This window comes from Oncorhynchus keta, chromosome 16 (genome assembly GCF_023373465.1).
Source record: "Oncorhynchus keta strain PuntledgeMale-10-30-2019 chromosome 16, Oket_V2, whole genome shotgun sequence".
Classification (NCBI taxonomy): domain Eukaryota; kingdom Metazoa; phylum Chordata; class Actinopteri; order Salmoniformes; family Salmonidae; genus Oncorhynchus; species Oncorhynchus keta.
This window is the reverse complement of record NC_068436.1, coordinates 1517951-1536590: the sequence shown is the minus strand read 5'-3', so window position 1 is coordinate 1536590 and position 18640 is coordinate 1517951. Positions and strand designations below refer to the sequence as shown.

Here is an 18640-nt window from a genome sequence, read left to right as displayed (position 1 = left end):
TTAGCCTTCTTACATGGCACATATTGTACTTTTACTTTCTTCTCCAACACTTTGTTTTTGCATTATTTAAACCAAATTGAAGATGTTTCATTATTTATTTGAGGCTAAATTGATTTTATTGGTGTATTATATTAAGTTAAAAAAAGTGTTCATTCAGCATTGTTGTAATTGTCATTATTACAAATAACTAAACATCGTCAGATTAATCGGTATTGGCTTTATTGGTCCTCCAATAATCGGTAACGGCGTTGAAGATAATCGGTCGACCTCTAATAGATATACCTTTCCTTAATGTAACAGCTGTGTCAGATTGTTTTTAAATTTTACGGAAAAAAGCAAACCATGCAATAATCTGAGATGGCCCTCAGAAAAAGAAAAAAAATATATCCGCCATGTTGGAGTCAACAGAAATCAGAAATAACATTATAAATATTCCCTTACCTTTGATGATCTTCAACAGAATGCATTCCCAGGAATCCCTGTTCCACATTAAATGTTCGATTTTGTTCGATAATGTCCATCATTTGCATCCGAAGAGCTACTTTTGTTAGCACATTTGGTAAAGAAATCCAAAGTCATGAAGCGCGTTCCCTAGTTGCAGACGAAATGTAAAAAAGTTCCATCCCTGTCCGTAGAAACATGTCCAACGATGTATGGAATCAATCTTTAGGGTGTTTTCAACATAAAACATCAATAATGTTCCAACCGGAGAATTCCAATTGTCTTCAGAAGCGCGATGGAACAGAGCTCCCTCTCATGTGAACGCGCATGGTCAGCTCATGGCAGACCTGACTCATTCCTCTCTCATTTGGTTCCACTTCACAGTAGAATCTTCAAACAAGTTTCTAAAGACGGTTGACATCTAGTGGAAGCCTTAGGAAGTGCAACATAACCAATATCCCACTGTGTATTCAATAGGGGCTGGGTTGAAAATCGACCAACCTCAGATTTCCCACTTCCTGTTTGGATTTCTTCTCAGGTTTTTGCCTGCCATATGAGTTCTGTTATACTCAGACATCATTCAAACAGTTTTAGAAACTTAAGAGTGTTTTCTATCCAATACTAATAATAATATGCATATATTAGCAACTGGGACTGCGGAGCAGGCCGTTTACTCTGGGCACCTTTCATCCAAGCTACTCAATTCTGCCCCTGTAGCCATAAGAAGTTAAATCCTTTGTTGTTGTAATGAACTCTTTACAGTTATGTTATTTCAAAATATTTTAAATAACTTGTAGAAAATACATGTTATGACACCGTCATGAAGCATTATGACCATCCTGTGTCACTTTACTTGGACTAAGAACATACACCTTGACAATGTCAAGAAGCATTATGACCATCAATCATAAACGCCAGATAGGCCTATCACGTACATGCCCTTAAATCAATCATCAGTCACAAAGAGGGTGTCTTGTCCTGCTCCTGTATTCATCCCAGTCATCAGCAACAGAACATTGGGGTTGGAGCAAGTCTGACATCAATGTGTGCACAAAAACAATGATAACGTTATATGGTCAATTTCCCCCAAAATAATATAACAAACATACTGTTGACAGTAAGCTATGGTGCAATGTAATAATTTTGCCTTGTATGGTAGCTTGACACTCATGTAGGTGTCATAACCAGCCATAAAATAAAGCAACATACTGTATGTCACAACAGTGCATTGTTCCACTGGCTCCGATTGCAAAGTTGCTTAAACCTACCAATTTATTCTGTTTTCATTAGTCGCAATAATGGGGTTCCCTTTCAAGTAAAAAAATTCAAGTGCAAACACAGTTTTGCGAAGCAGTGCGTGCGTGTAATTATATGTAGTGAGTGAATGAGTGCAGTGCCAAAGAGGAGGCCCTGTCCAGCCCTTACCCTGAATACATCCTCGTGGCTCTCCTCCAGGTCTCCATTGCTGGTGACCGATATCTCTGCCGCAGGGCTCCTGTGGACCTCCTCATCCATAGTGCTGTCCTGCAATCACAAACGGCTACAGTAAGAGATTAACACAGTGTTTCATACATTACATGAGACTTACCTCAATTTCCTCTTCCAAGTGTGCTCTGTGCATGAGTGAAGCTGTAGGCCTATGCTTTTAACCTAACGTTTGTCTGGAAGAGTAAGCAGAGGGGACTCAATCAACAGAATTTGATGACTATGGGCTGCCATCTTGTGGTCACTGCCACCAGAAGTGATGAACAATTCATTGAAATAACATCCTGCAGTATTAGGGTGGTTTTAAAAAAACAGTGTATTAAGCTCAAGCTGAGATATTGCATAAAAGGAGATAAGTCAACCTTGAGAATTACACAAGATACCTCACATGCAAGCTCACCTGACCTCTTCACACAGCAAGAATAATTGGAAATCTTCAAATGGTTTTTAGAGCCTTGGAACTAGCCATCATTGCCCTGATTGAGCAGTATCAAATATTTATTGCAACCAAATTAACAAGTTCTAGTCTACATAAATAGAACTGGAATCAACAAACGGTCCTTCGGTTGTTCCAAAGATCCAACCGGTCTCCATGGCAATGCTTTTATGAGGGCCTCTCCCATGCCATTCCAAGTCTGCCACAGTTATCAGGGCAAAAAAAAATCCAACCATCACTTTAGTCCTTTAGGATTGAGACGCTGTGCTGTGACGGAGTAACATAGATGTTCAAATTGCCTCTCATTACCTCAGACAAAGCAGCACTATCTGGGTCAAGCAGAGTTATTGTACCATTTCATATTTATAAACTAGGACTCCTCCAAGGAATCTGGGCAAGAAAAACACAAGGGTGAAGCCGCTGTCAGTCAACATACAAAAACAACTGTCCACACGCCAGACCAAACAAAGGTTCCAGTTGTCAAAACAGATAGGGCTAAATGTCTGGTATGATATTGTTAAGAGAAGAGTCAAAGGGCAACCCTTCAAGCCATTTACACACTTCAGTCTCATGTCGCCACCTATAGGGAGAATATGTAGGACTGTGAGAAGTGTGATGCGCACATTCACACCTTTTCCCACAGAACCACACTGACTGTCTGAGTCACTGTCAGAAGAGGCTAAAAATACAAATGGGAGTACTTGCTAACGCAGCAAAACCAACCCTGTTCATGCAGCATGAATTGCGTTGGGCAATTAAGCATGAACCTGTTTTTGTCTAAAGGCTTTGCTTAAACCATGGGTCAAGAAAAGCTACAATTTTAATTAAATAAGTATTCATTGAAACAATTCCAAATTCTCTATAGGAAATTAAAAGTTATTATTAGTCTATAGTCTGTAGGTAGAAAACCTCATGACATTGTCATCATTGACAAGACCCATGTGGAATTACTGTAACGGTGGTTTATAATTGGCCTTTTGATGCCTGCTATAAAATGTAATGGACATAGGAAGCTGTATTACATCATTAAGTCAGGCTTTCGACACATTGGCTTACAACACCACCATAACTTCCTCTTGAAAGTTGGACACAGTAGAATGCTGTTCACACATCACACTTAAAACAAAAGCCTGAATGACAAAAGCTTAGCATTTTCTGGGCCAGGATACCCAACTTGGCGTAGCTATGGTGAAAGGCTAGCACGTTTATAGCACTCAGTCCGTATAAAGCGAACTGATAGCAGCTATATTATCGGTGTTTCAAAAACCACTATGGTCCCCTGCCATTGTCAAGGGTTTATTGCTATTTGGAAATACCAAAGTCGAGCATGAACTTGGACTGATGTCTAAATGTAAGTCGCTCTGGATAAGAGCGGCTGCTAAATGACTTAAATGTAAATGTAAATGTAAATAATGCAGATGGCTAGCTATCCAGTGGCGGCTAAGATAAGGCTAGCGTTAGCATAAATGCATGTGTAAAGTGCAGGTAAGCTTCAACTGTTCCATTCACAGACCATGCTAACGAGATCAAGCAGTGCTAATGCGAACATCAAAATGAGAGGATGAGCCAAGCCCTTAAGATTTAAAAATGGCATCACAGAGTGAGACAAATATCAACCAGAGAATGGGACAAGTCTGCTTCATGGGAACCAGGTGGGATCAAGTTCATGAACCAAGAGTAAGCCATCTGCTTGTTCAAACCCGGAGGCTACACATTCATTTGTTGGCTGCCTAAATATTACTATTATTTCACACTCCAACAAATGGGAAAATACACTATAAACAAGTGCAAACACACAGCACCGCTTTGTTTATGTGTGGGTGTCATTTGGTATGTGCATGAGTACATGAACCGCTCCAGACAACAAATAATAATATAATAATAATATATGCCATTTAGCAGACGCTTTTATCCAAAGCGACTTACAGTCATGTGTGCATACATTCTACGTATGGGTGGTCCCGGGAATCGAACCCACTACCCAGGTGTTACAAGCGCCATGCTCTACCAACTGAGCTACAGAAGGACACGAAACCTAATAAAAATACTTAGTGTTGGAGTTTTGGCCTCAATATATTTTGGAGGCTCATCCAGGGAAGAAGTAGGCCAGTATACTTTCTCCTTATTCCGTTGCATTAGGACAAAGCATACGTCCTAATGCATTTGCAATAGTTCAATAGGATTCAGTGTATGAAGATATTCTCTGTATTTTCAACTTGTTTCAAACATTGCCCAGCAACCAGCTCCATAAGCAACAACAAGCTTCATGCAATTATTTGGACTGCTTTGGCAGCAGAGTGTGTCAATGGTGCAGAGAGCAACATGTATCAGATAACACACAACATGAATATTTAAAAAGGCCACAAGATGCCCACGTGCAGGCAGGCAACAGAGACATCCACAGGTAGGCTTGTCTAACTGTTGAGGTAGATTAGACAGACTCCCGTCTATCTGTCCTCCCAGAGTATGAGTTGTAACAAGTCATCGGGGAGTTGTTGGGTATACCAGTGTTCACACAACTGTATTGATAGACACCTGACAACCTCAACAACTACCGGTATATCTAGGCCTAGATTAAATACATTCGTTGGCAAAAGCCAATAGCACTACCAATTCCTGAAGATCAAACAGACTGGTTACAAGACACAGAAATGGTTCTAAGGTACTGAAAGGGTGAACATGGGGGCAATGTTTAACAGAGACACAGAGCTCAGGCCCCTGGAGTTCAGTAGCCTGGAAACTAGCTAACAAGTGGGGGGAGGGAAGAATAACAACAGCAGCCTCCTGATCAGCTGAGCTGAGGGAAGGAACCAAGTCTCGCTTCTTAAATAGCAGGGCAGAATGTAAAGCAAACAGGGCTTAATAGCAAGATGGGTACAGTGATTGCATAGTATGTGACTACTTCATGCAGCCTTTCTATCAACAAAAAAAAGAGGCAGTTGGTATGGAGCCACAACACTCCAGGATAGCATCACCATCTGAAGCACAATCACTCATTCGACGTTGGGAACAACTTAATTAAGGGAATCTGCATCGAACTAACAGCTTTGAGTGGTTGAACACAACAGCAGTGGATCTGACATTGACTGGGAACATTGAGGAAGCAGTCCAAATTCTTCCGCCTACAGCGATGACCCAGCCATGTGACAGGCCTATTCAATTCAGGCTGCTGTATCCACACACACAGGAAACACTGGGTTGGATTCTTATAATGGCAGGGAACAGTCACACATACAGGCCACACCATGGCTAGGATATGGGGACAATAGCGTCACTACTGCATAAAGGTGGCTACAGGCGGGTATGCTGAGACTCAAAAGGCAAACATAACATCATGGCATGTTCCTGTAAACACAACTCAATTAAAGTTAATCAATAAAAATACAAATTAAATTAAACAATTGTATTGGCATTAGGCGGAGAATGCATGCAGGGGATTTCACAGGAAGCATAGCCCATCACCAGCATTTTCACTGGCGCTACCAGACGTCACAGTACAACTAATCAGGAAGTACACCCCGTAAAAGAAGGATAGTTATGCAAAAGTTACGCAAACGTTACACCAACAACACAAATGCACTAGCCAGTACTCCAACTGGAGTTGCACCAAGCAGACAAATTTGAAACGTAAGGGGAAGGCACCAACGATTAAAGGAAATCAAAAATGGATAATTATTGATTCAGAGCTTTAACTCAAGTTCATGTTGTATTAAGAAATGGTTCATAAGCTGTATCACCATTGGATATCATAATAATAGCGATATCCTGTAACGCTATGCATGTTTTTGTGAAATATAGCAACATGAACCAGAGTGCTGGAATGAATGATTCCCAGAGCTGTTGTCTGCATTGAAGATAAATATGTCACCTTTGTATGAGTGTGAGAATCTTCATTTTTCTTTGGTGTATCATTATCAGTAGTCGCTGTATGGCAATTTTCCCTTTTAGCACCGGCATTGTCGGGATGTGCATTGCCACTAGTCCTTGGTACATCATCGTCATGCTCAGCATTCACACTGTTTTGCGTATTCTCATTATCGCTCTCAACATCATCATTTTGAGCGCCATCGCTGTTCTCAGCATTATCGTTGTCATTTTGAACATCACTGTCGTTTTCAGCTCTGTCACCATGAGGCACTTCATCATTGTTTAGTACATATTCAGTACTATCAAAGCTGTGAGCATCCTCCTCGCTCTCTCTTTGAAAGTCCTCAGTATTCTGAGCCTCCTTAGATGAATCCATTGGCAGGTCCTGGGCTGGGGACTCAGCCTCAACACTAACTTCGGACATTCCTGAAAACAAACAGATAGGAGGGCATGAATAGGTCCCTACCAGCCACCACATTTAATAACGAAGAGGGCATCGATCCAGGCAGCTACATTGGTGGTCAACACCTCAAGGCGCAAGATGGCAGTCCTTTCAAGTTATTGATTTGCTGGGGGGGACAGAATGTAGCCTAAACTCATGCGTGTAAACTCACGCCTGTTCGTCTGGTGATTCTGTTTTACTAAGACTTAACAAGGAGTAAAAAAGTGTCATGATATTACACAGGCTGAATATTGTTAAGAAGAAATACTAGACCTATTTTAAATGCAACTCCATAGGGTGGGGTGGCATAAAGCACCTGGGCCACTATTCCAGAGACAAATGTCATTGCATACAATGGCAATTGACAAATTAGGTTGGACAGCTATGCTGCTGGATAGGCTAGTTCATCACCACAAAATCATTGTTTGTGCAAGGATCTTGACCCATGTCTGCAGGGGCGATTCCAGACATAAGCGACATCAGTGGTTGCTTAGGGCCCCCAGCCGCCAGGGGGCCCCGATTGATTTTGTTAGTCATTCTCACTCAGATATCAAAACATGGCATAAGTCAATACAAAATGATTAGGTGACAGTGATGGTATGAGGGCCAGTTTGGGAATTTAGCCAGGACACCGGGGTTAACACCCCTACTCTTATGGTAAGTGCCATGGGATCTTTAGTGACCACAGAGAGTCAGGACACCCGTTTAACATCCAATCCGAAAGACAGCACCCTACACAGGTCAATGACCCAATCACTGCCCTGGGGAATTGGGATATTTTTTTAAGACCAGAGGAAAGGGTGCCTCCAACACCACTTCCAGCAGCATCTGATCTCCCATCCAGGAACCAACCCTGCAGCAGTGGGATGCAGGGTGGTATGCATGTTTATCTCCAGGTAATACCACAAGACTGTGGCTCCAACTGCAAAACAGTCCTCCCTGTAGATGATCAGATATTAGACTTTATACGTCATGGAAAAAGGAATTTAAAAAAAAAAACAGATGTAAGGAGGCAAAAATATATTACCATTTAGACCTCTGAACAGAGAACATTTTACTCACTATAACATTAAAGTAATGTTTTACTTTAAAATGAGAGTGCTGATGATGCATCATGTTCAGTGAAGGACACAATTGGCATGTCTTGAACCAAATACAAAAAAAAACTAATGAGAGGATGAAGGAAACTGTTGAAAACAGAAAGAAAGCTGATAATGTTGACTGTCGTTGTTATTATCAACCAATTCAAGTGTGACAGAATTTAAGCATGCAAATCAGATTTAAAAGTTTAACACTTGATTCCATAACAGAGGGCGTTGGTGACCTAAATGTCTGACTTATATGGTAGAGAATAAGAAACTGGGGAAGTTCGTTTCGCATGGCCCGGTGCCCCGGTGGGTGGTATTATTTGGAAACGCAAAATGGAGTGTCTAAAAATATATATACAAACTGGGCCATGCAAACCGAACTCACCAACCGGACTAAATGTCATAATGGACACGTAAACGGTAGTGAGTTCACTTAGTTTACCATCTTAAAAAGAGGACATTCTAATTTGTAGACATTTATAAAGTTCTCAATAATGTGGTTCTCCTCTCACTTATTGAATGAAAATATAACTATTGGCTAACTTCTAATTGTTTGTAACAAAACCCTGAAAAGTTGCATGGCTTAGCTGCTACCCCTAACACTCCACTCTAACAAAGCAACACAAACTTTTGATTTAAAAGAGTACCTAACCGCTACCTAGCTTAAGGTATGATATGTCTTAGTTAACTAGCTAGCTATAAACATTAACTTAGACAACATTGCAGCGTAGCTAGCAGGTACAGTAACAATTGCCTGCTAGCTGTAACGTTGATATTAACTATGAATGACAATGTCGACAGTCAGACGAACGTAACATGTTGCTTAACGTTGACTGTGCCCCTTTCTGCATTTGTCCAGCTGAGTACAATCACCAAACGCGGAAACTAGCGGAGCTAACTTTTTCTACATACAAAATGAGATCGTGAGTCCCATAGGGCGGCGTACAATTGGCCCAACGTCGTCCGGGTTAGGGGAGGGTTTGGCCGGGTAGGCCGTCATTGCAAATAATAATGTGCTCTTAAATGACTTGCCTAGTTAAATAAAGGTTACATAAGAACAAAAAAACAGCTAGCTAAATCACAGGGCACCACAGATTCATGAGAAACGGTCTAAGACCGTGACTGACGGGCTAGCTAAATAAACTTAGCTATTTAGCTAAAGTTAGCTAGCTTGACTGCTTGTTGTTGCTGAAACACTTAAATATGCAACTGATAATGGTCCCGAAAAATTACCTGCAGCTTTTGTCCGGACCTTTATCTCTCTGTGTTTCTTGGTACAAAGGGTTCCACTACCGGGATTTGGGAAGAAAATACAGCCAGTTTGCAACTCACAGCATAAAATGTAATTCAACGCCCATTGGGTTTCTGGTGTCCCTGGCCTGTGTGAAGCTACCCACAATAAGAACAACGGTGGAATTTGCGGTTCGCATTCAAAATAAAAGTTCCCCATTGAAACGGATCCAAACGGATACACATAGTGGAACATTACTAGATAATGCAGTAAAACGTTTGGAATGTTGTTATATATCTTAAAAAATAAAATAAATACAATACATCATTCATTTGACAATAAACAGTAAAACAAACTATTAAAATAGCACTGTGTATGTACACTGCTCAAAAAAATAAAGGGAACACTTAAACAACACAATGTAACTCCAAGTCAATCACACTCCTGAGAAATCAAATTGTCCACTTAGGAAGCAACACTGATTGACAATACATTTCACATGCTGTTGTGCAAATGGAATAGACAACAGGTGGAAATTATAGGCAATTAGCAAGACACCCCCAATAAAGTAGTGGTTCTGCAGGTGGGGACCACAGACCATTTCTCAGTTCCTATGCTTCCTGGCTGATGTTTTGGTCACTTTTGAATGCTGGCGGTGCTTTCCCTCTAGTGGTAGCATGAGATGGAGTCTACAACTCACACAAGTGGCTCAGGTAGTGCAGCTCATCCAGGATGGCACATCAATGCGAGCTGTGTCTGCAAGGTTTGCTGTCAGCGTGGCCAGTGTCCAGAGCATGGAGGCGCTACCAGGAGACAGGCCAGTACATCAGGAGACGTGGAGGAGGCCATAGGAGGGCAACAACCCAGAAGCAGGACCGCTACCTCTGTCTTTGTGCAAGGAGGAGCAGGAGGAGCACTGCCAGAGCCCTGCAAAATGACCTCCAGCAGGCCACAAATGTGCATGTGTCTGCTCAAATCTTGGTCATGGTCAGAAACAGACTCCATGAGGGTGGTTTTATGAGGGCCCTGCACGTCCACAGGTGGGGCTATATAAATAAATTTGATTTGTGATTTACATCAGGAGACGTGGAGGACAGCCCAACACCGTGCAGGAGGTTTGGCATTTGCCAGAGAACACCAAGATTGGCAAATTGGCATTTGCCAGAGCCACTGGCGCCACTGGCCCTGTGCTCTTCACAGATGAAAGCAGGTTCACACTGAGCACATGTGACAGACGTGACAGATGTGACAGAGTCTGGAGACGCCGTGGAGAACGTTCTGCTGCCTGCAACATCCTCCAGCATGACCGGTTTGGCGGTGGGTCAGTCATGGTGTGGGGTGGCATTTCTTTGGGTGGCCGTACAGCCCTCCATGTGCTCGCCAGAGGTAGCCTGACTGTCAGTAGGTACCGAGATGAGATCCTCAGACCCCTTGTGAGACCATATGCTGGTGCGGTTGGCCCTGGGTTCCTCCTAATGCAAGACAATGCTAGACCTCATGTGACTGGAGTGTGTCAGCAGTTCCTGCAAGAGGAAGGAATTGATGCTATGGACTGGCCCGCCCGTTCCCCAGACCTGAATCCAATTGAGCACATCTGGGACATCATGTCTCGCTCCATCCACCAACCACAGACTGTCCAGGAGTTGGCGGATGCTTTAGTCCAGGTCTGGGAGGAGATCCCTCAGGAGACCATCCGCCACCTCATCAGGAGCATGCCCAGGTGTTGTAGGGAGGTCATACAGGCACGTGGAGGCCACACACACTACTGAGCCTCATTTTGACTTGTTTTAAGGACATTACATCAAAGTTGGATCAACCTGTAGTGTGGTTTTCCACTTTAATTTTTAGTGTGACTCCATATCCAGACCTCCATGGGTTGATACATTTTATTTCCATTGATCATTTTTGTGTGATTTTGTTGTCAGCACATTCAACTATGTAAAGAAAAAAGTATTTAATAAGAATATTTCATTCATTCAGATCTAGGATGTGTTATTTTAGTGTTCCCTTTATTTTTTTCAGCAGTGTATTCGACTGCCTATTTGCATTAGGGGCACCTTCCTAATATTGAGTTGCATCTCCTTTTGCTCTCAGAACAGCTTCAATTCGTCGAGGCATGGACTCTACAATGTGTCAAAAGTGTTCCATTGGGATGCTGGCCCATGTTGATTCCAATGCTTCCCACAGTTGTGTCAAGTTGTTGGTTGTCATTTTGGTGGTAGACAATTCTTGATACACACGGGAAACTGTTGAGCGTGAAAAACCTAGCAGCATTGCAGATTTTGACACACTCAAGTCGATGCACTTGGCACCTACTGTCATACACCGTTCAAAGGCACTTAAATATTTTGTCTTTCCCATTCACCCCTCTGAATGGTACACATACACGATCCATTTCTCAATTGTTATCCAAAACACACAATAGAATGACTGGTGAGGTGATTTCCCACAGTCAAGGTCCTGCAATAACAGCTATGATGCTAATATTTGTGTAAATTCTTTGGAAATGTAATCTGTGGGTGTCACTGAGTAGGCTTATACCCCATACAGTGCATTCGGACAGTATTCAAACCCCTTGACTTTCCCCCCCAAAAAATGTACACTAAAGCCTTACTCTAAAATGGATTTTAAAAAAAAAATCCCAAATCAACCTACAAACAAAGCTGAATCAGGTTTTTAGAATTTTTCTCAAATGTATTAAAAGTCGAGAACATAAATTCCTTATTTACAGTACATACAGTTGAAGTCAGGAGTTTACATACGCTTAGGTTGGAGTCATTAAAACTCATTTTTCAACCACTCCACAAATTTCTTGTTAACAAACTAGAGTTTTGGCAAGTTGGTTAGGACATCTACTTTGTGCATGACAAGTAATCTTTCCAACAATTGTTTACAGACAATTGTTTACAGATTATTTCACATATAATTCACTATATCACAATTCTAGTGGGTCAGAAGTTTGCATACACTAAGTTGACAGCGCCTTTAAACAGTTTGGAAAATTCCAGAAAATTATGTCATGGCTTTAGAATCTTCTGATGGACTAATTGACATAATTTGAGTCAATTGGAGGTGTACCTGTGAATGTATTTCAAGGCCTACCTTCAAACTCAGTGCCTCTTTGTTTGACATCATGGGAAAATCTAAAGAAATCAGCCACAAAAAAAAAATGGTAGACCCCCACAAGTCTAGTTCATCCTTGGGAGAAGTTTCCAAACGCCTGAAGGTACCATGTTCATCTGTACAAACAATAGTACGTAAGTATAAACACCATGGGACCATGCAGCCATCATACCACTCAGGAAGGAGACGCATTCTGTCTCTTAGAGATTAACATACTTTGGTGCAAAAAGTGCAAATCAATCCCAGAAAAACAGCAAAGGACCTTGTGAAGATGCTGGAGGAAACAGGTACAAAGTATCTATATCCACAGTAAAATGAGTCCTATATCGACATAACCTGAAAGGCTGCTCAGCAAGCAAGAAGCCACTGCTCCACAACCACCATAAAAAGCCAGACTACGGTTTGCAACTGCACATGGGGACAAAGATCATACTTTTTGGCCATAATGACCATTGTTATGTTTGGAGGAAAAAGGGGGAGGCTTGCCAGCCGAATAACACCATCCCAACCGTGAAGCACGGCGGTGGCAGCATCATGTTGTGGGGGTGCTTTGCTGAAGGAGGGACTGGTGCACTTCACAAAATAGATGGCATCATGAGGATGGAAAATTAGGTGGATATATTGAAGCAGCATCAAGATATCAGTCAGTTAAAGCTTGGTTGCAAATGGATCTTCCAAATTCACAATGACCCCAAGCACACTTCCAAAGTTGTGGCAAAATGGCTTAAGGACAACAAAGTCAAGGTATTGGAGTGGCCATCACAAAGCCCTGCCCTCAATCCTATAGAACATTTGTGGGCAGAACTGAAAAAGTGTTTGTGAGCAAGGAGGCCTACAAACCTGACTCAGTTACACTAGCTCTGTCAGGAGGAATGGGCCAAAATTCACCCAACTTATTGTGGGAAGCTTGTAGAAGGCTACCTGAAATGTTTGACCCAAGTTAAACAATTTAAAGGCAATGCTACCAAATACTAATTGAGTGTATGTAAACTTCTGACCCACTGGGAATGTGATGAAAGAAATTAAATCTGAAAGAAATAATTCTCTCTACTATTATTCTGACATTTCACATTCTTAAAATAAAGTGGTGATCCTAACTGACGTAAAACAGGGAATTTGTACTAGGATTAAATGTCAGGAATTGTGAAAAACTGAGTTTACATGTATTTGGCTGAGGTGTATGTAAACTTCCGACTTCAACTGTAAGTATTCAAACCCTTTGCTACGAAACTCAAAATGGGGCTCAGGTGCATCCTGTTTCCATTCATCATCCTTGAGATGTTTCAACAACTTGGAGTCCACCTGTGGTAAATTCAATTGATTGTACATGATTTGGAAAGGCACACACCTGTTTATATAAGGTCCACAGTTGACAGTGCATGTCAGAGCAAAAATAAGCCATGAGGTTGAAGGTATTGTCTGTAGAGCTCCGAGACAGGATTTTATCGAGACACAGATCTGGGGAACGGTACCAAAACATATCTACAACATTGAAGGTCCCCAAAAACACAGTGGCCTCCATCATTCTTAAATGGAAGAAGTTTGGAACCACTTCCTAGAACTGGCCACCCGGCCAAACTGAGCAATCGGGGGGAGAAGGGCATTGGTCAGAGAGGTGACCAAGAACCCGATGGTCACTGAAAGAGCTCCGGAGTTCCTCTGTAGAAATGGGACAACCTTCCAGAAGGACAACCATCTCTGCGGCATTCCATCAATCAGGCCTTTATTGGTAGAGTGGAAAAATGGAAGCCACTCCTCAGTAAAAGGCACATGACAGCGTTTGCCAAAAGGCACCTAAAGACTCAGACCATGAGAAACAAGATTCCCTGGTCTAGAGATTGAGCTCTTTGGCCTGCATGCCAAGCATCACGTCTGGAGGAAACCAGGCACCGCTCATCACCTGGCCAATACTATCCCTACGCTGAAGCATGGTGGTGGCAGCATTATGCTGTGGCAATGATTTTCAGCGTCAGGGACTGGAAGACTAATCAGGATCGATATGTGACATTTCATACATATATTTGCAAAAATGTCTAAACCTGTTTTTGGAATAAGTGAAGGGATCTGATTACTTTCCGAATGCGCTGGATATGTTCCCAATGTAATTATTTGAACAGTTTTAGTGAATTAATTATTGTATTTGTTACATTTCAACATTTCAACCTTGTTTGGCATTATCTAGTCCAAATATGGCATTATTCCACTCTTTGTATCCGTTTCAATGGGCAACTTTTACTGTGAAGTTGAACAGCAAATTCCACTATTGTGGCTCATTCTTGTTGTGGCTAGTTTCTAGTGATGGGAATTCCTGCTCTTTTCAGTGAACCTGCTCGTTCGGCTCAGCTCGACAAAAAGAGCCTGCTCTTTTGGTTCCTAAACGGCTCTTTAAAAAAATGTTTTGTATTTTTCAAGTCAAACAGTTTGCGATAGTTGGACTATGATTGGTGTTCGGCCTAGTATGGTTCTCAATCAGAGGCAATCAATTCTAATTAAATCACACTCTACCTTAACCACAATGTATTTAAAAATGCATTGGTTTGATATGAAAAATAATGCTATTAAACATTTGCATTTAAAGTATAACTTTTTAATGTATATAAAAAAGTGCATATAAATCTAGCCATTCAAATGAAATACAATCTGAACAGCATAATAGAATAGTGCACCATATCAAAGAAAAAAAAAAAAAAATAAAAATAAAAATAAATAAATATTGCAGCATCCCACAAATTGAAATAAATGTAAAAAAGAAGGATGCCATTACACATGCACTGTAACGGATCTCGTCCTCCTCTTCTGAGGAGGAGTAGCGAGAAGGATCGGAGGACCAATGCGCAGCGTGGTAAGTGTCCATAATGTTTAATTAAAGCACAACAGAACACTGGAACACTGGAACAACAAACGTGAATAAACTAAACAGTCCCATGTGGCAACAAGCACACCCACAACTCAAAAGTGAAACCAGGCTACCTAAGTTTGATTCTCAGTCAGGGACAACGATTGACAGCTGCCTCTGATTGAGAACCATACCCGGCCAAACAAAGAAATAGAAAACATAGAACACAAAACATAGAATGCCCACCCCAACTCACGCCCTGACCAAACCAAAATAGAGACATAAAAAGGATCTCTAAGGTCAGGGCGTGACATCCATTTAAACATTTTCATGGCTTTGGTAATGTTAGCTGCATTGTCGCTAACACAACAGACCACTTTTCCATCTACTTGCCATTCTCTGGCCAGTTCCTCTGCCAAGTTCTCTGAGGTGTGTCTGTCGCTGAAGTCAAAGCAGTCCAGAAGACAGCTAGACATCTAAAAATCTTCAATGAAGTGACATGTACCCGACATGTAAGAAGTGGTTACCCCTGATGTTCAGCAGTCAGTGGTAAGGCAAACTGCAGTAGCTTTTTGGACTCTTTCCCGCACTGAAGCCTGTGTGCCCTCGTACAGTTGTGGAATAAGTGAGTTTGAAAGAGTTTTCCTGCTTGGAATAGTGTACATTGGATTTAGACTATTGCTATAATTTCTAAAACCTCTGTCCTCCACGATCGAAAATGGCTGGAATTTGGTGGCAATCATTTTAGCCAATGCAATATCAATTTGGCCTTGTTTTGCTACATAGACTTTGGCATAAATTGGTCCATAGAAGACTGCGTTGCTGTGGGTCGCAGAGTAGGCCTACTTAAACTGATCTGTGTGGTTACATCTCCACGCAGGCCCACTAGTTTCTCGAAGCTCAGCTACAGCTAGCTTCACAGTTGGGTGCACAGTTCGCATATGCCGGTGTAGGTTGTTCATAGAACCGGCTTTATATGAGATTTTGTTTTGGCAAATTCTACACTGTGCTCTAACATAGTTTTTTTTAATTGATCCATTATTTTACCAGGTAAGTTGACTGAGAACACGGTCTCATTTGCAGCAACGACCTGGGGAATAGTTACAGGGATGAATGATCCAATTGTAAACGGGATTATTAGGTGACTGTGATGGTTTGAGGGCCAGATTGGGAGTTTAAACCAGGACACCAGGGTTAACACCCCTACTCTTACAATAAGTGTCATGGGATCTTTAATGACCTCAGAGAGTCAGGAGACCTGTTTAATGTCCCATCTGAAAGACGGCACATTTATTTTAGACCAGAGGAAAGAGTGCCTCCTACTGGCCCTCCAACACCACTTCCAGCAGCATCTGGTCTCCCATCCAGGAACTGACCAAGACCAACCCTGCTTAGCTTCAGAAGCAAGCCAGCAGTGGTGTGCAGGGTGGTATTTATGTTAACATTACTAAAAATGCATCCAAATGCTACTGTACATCCGACACATTTTCCAGCTGTTGTTTTCACAGCTGTCCTTCCTCTCTCTCCTCAGCTGCTAAGTGTGTGACTGTGAGTGAGCTGGCTCGGCCCTCCCTCACGCCTATATTATTTTATTTCTTTTTTCGTTCTTTGTATTAGTTAACTCATTCAATTCATTTAAATCTTTTGATAATTCATATCTTAATTTTTGTATTTATTTTTATAAATAGATTCAGCTCTTCTTATGCGAACCGGCTCCCAACGTTCACCTACAATAGCCGGCTCTTAGAGCTCGTTCGCGAACGACCCATCACTACTAGTTTCACACAGGTGTCAACCCTGCTTCAGGGTTTCTACAGTAGCTTTTATATAGCCACAAAGTCAGATTCCACAGTCACAATATCACAATTGGCTACAAAAATGTGCTTTTTGGTCTTAATTTAAGGTTAAGGCTTAAGGTTAGCAGTGTGGTTAAGGTTGTGGTTATTATTAGGGTTAAAATCACATTTTAAGAAGATGGGCGGGTTTTTTGACTTTGTGGCTAAAGAAAGCTAGTGAAAACCCTGTTTGAGCTCAAACCAGATCCAGAAAAGGACACTTTGTTACCACTGGATAGGGCCAACCAGGCAGGATATAACCCAAACCACTTCGCCAAAGCACAGCCAGCACACCACCAAAGGGATAACAACAGACTACTAACTTACCCCTTATTTACTACTTACTACCACTAACTTACTAACCAAACTTACTACCCTAGCTTCCTTTCCTTTCCTCCTTTACTAGCTAGAGAATGGGGCTAGGAGATACAGATCTTCATTTCCTTTCATACCTCCCTTTCCTCTCCTCCTACCCTCACCTCTTTTCTGCCTTTCCCAGCTCACTTCCCTAGCTTCCTTTCCTTCTTCCTTTCCTTTTCACATTTTATTTCCTAGATTCCTTTCCTTGCTCCCTTTCCTTTCCTCCTTTCTTAGCTAATTTTCCTCCCTTTCCTCTCCACCTTCTCTGTCTCTTAGCTCCCTTCCATAGGAAAAGTGAGAAAGGAAAGCAGCTAGGGAAGGAGGTGAGGAAAGGAAGTGAGGAAAGGAAGCCAATAATAGAAAGGGAGTTAGGAAAGGAAGCAAGGAAAGTGAGGTGAAAGCTAGGAAAGAAAAGGGGTTAAGGGAAAGGGTGATAGGGATGGAAGAAAAGTAGGAAATGAAAGGAATAAGGGAAGGAAGTTAGGAAAAGGTAGCTAGGAAAGTTAAGAAGATAAGGAAAGGTAGATAGTGAAAGAGGATAAATTGAGGTAGGGAAGGAAAGGAAGCTAGAAAAGGAGGAAAATAAGCTAGAAAAGGAGGAAAAGAAAGGGAGAGAGGAAAGGAGAAAAATAATGTAGGAGAGAAAATGTATGTGGTAGGGATTAACCACAGCCAGTAGAGAGGAAAGGAAAGGAAGAAGAAAAGGAAGTTAGGAAAGGAGCAAAGAAAATGAAGCTAGGGTAGGAGGAAAGGAAAGAGAGCGAGGAAAGGAATATAGGAAATAAAGGAAGAGTTCACATGTATGTGGTAGGGATTAACCACAGCCAGTAGATGGCGATAGTATTGGTTTTAGTGACAGGCTAGTTTTATTCACAGGCTGCATCTGGATACTACTGAGCATGCATGCATGCTCTACACTTGTGCAAGGCTCCTCCTACTGTTGGATTGCAGAACACACCCTGCTGATACAGTAAAATCATTTTGTTGCCAATATACAATTTTCTTAGCTAATTTATTATATTTTCCAAAGACCATATAGATAGGTTCAGGGGCCCTAAGTGAGATTTGTCTCTTATCCAGAGTAACTAGTTGAGAAAAAGTTCTCATTTACAACTGCGACCTGGCCAAGATAAAGCAAAGCAGTGTGACACAAACAACAACACAGAGTTACACATGGGATAAGCAAACATACAGTCAATAATAACAGGAGAAAAAGTCCATATACAGTGTGTGCAAATGAGGTAGGATACAGCCGATGATCAAATAGGATAAATGTACAGTCGTACAGTAGGATAAACGTACAGTCGAATAACACAATCTAAAAAGTATATACACAGTGTATGCAAACGAGGTAAGATAAGGGAGGTAAGGCAATAAATAGGCCATAGTGGCGAAATAATTACAATTTAGCAATTAAACCCTGGAGTGCAAGAGGCGCAGAAGATTAATGGGCACCCCCATAGAGACTGCCAGAGGTCTGGACAACAGGCCCTCCG

The 18640-nt window shown here is 41.7% G+C and overlaps 1 protein-coding gene across 3 annotated transcripts in view; it reads right to left on the bottom strand.

Moving 5' to 3' along the window:
• Positions 1 to 9388, bottom strand: part of arfip1 (ADP-ribosylation factor interacting protein 1 (arfaptin 1)) — a 31503-nt gene extending 22115 nt beyond the window's left edge. Inside the window, exons 1-3 of one of the 3 annotated variants that reach the window (XM_035789077.2) lie at positions 8993 to 9388; positions 6231 to 6655; positions 1867 to 1965 (exon numbers count right to left, since the gene is read on the bottom strand). In XM_035789077.2, coding sequence (XP_035644970.1) covers positions 1867 to 1965; positions 6231 to 6655; positions 8993 to 9245 — 777 coding nt within the window. In that variant the 5' untranslated portion in view covers positions 9246 to 9388. The remainder of the gene's footprint in view (positions 1 to 1866; positions 1966 to 6230; positions 6656 to 8992) is intronic. The other 2 variants (XM_035789078.2, XM_035789079.2) reach the window with 2 other exon arrangements.
• Positions 9389 to 18640: the final 9252 nt, after the last annotated feature.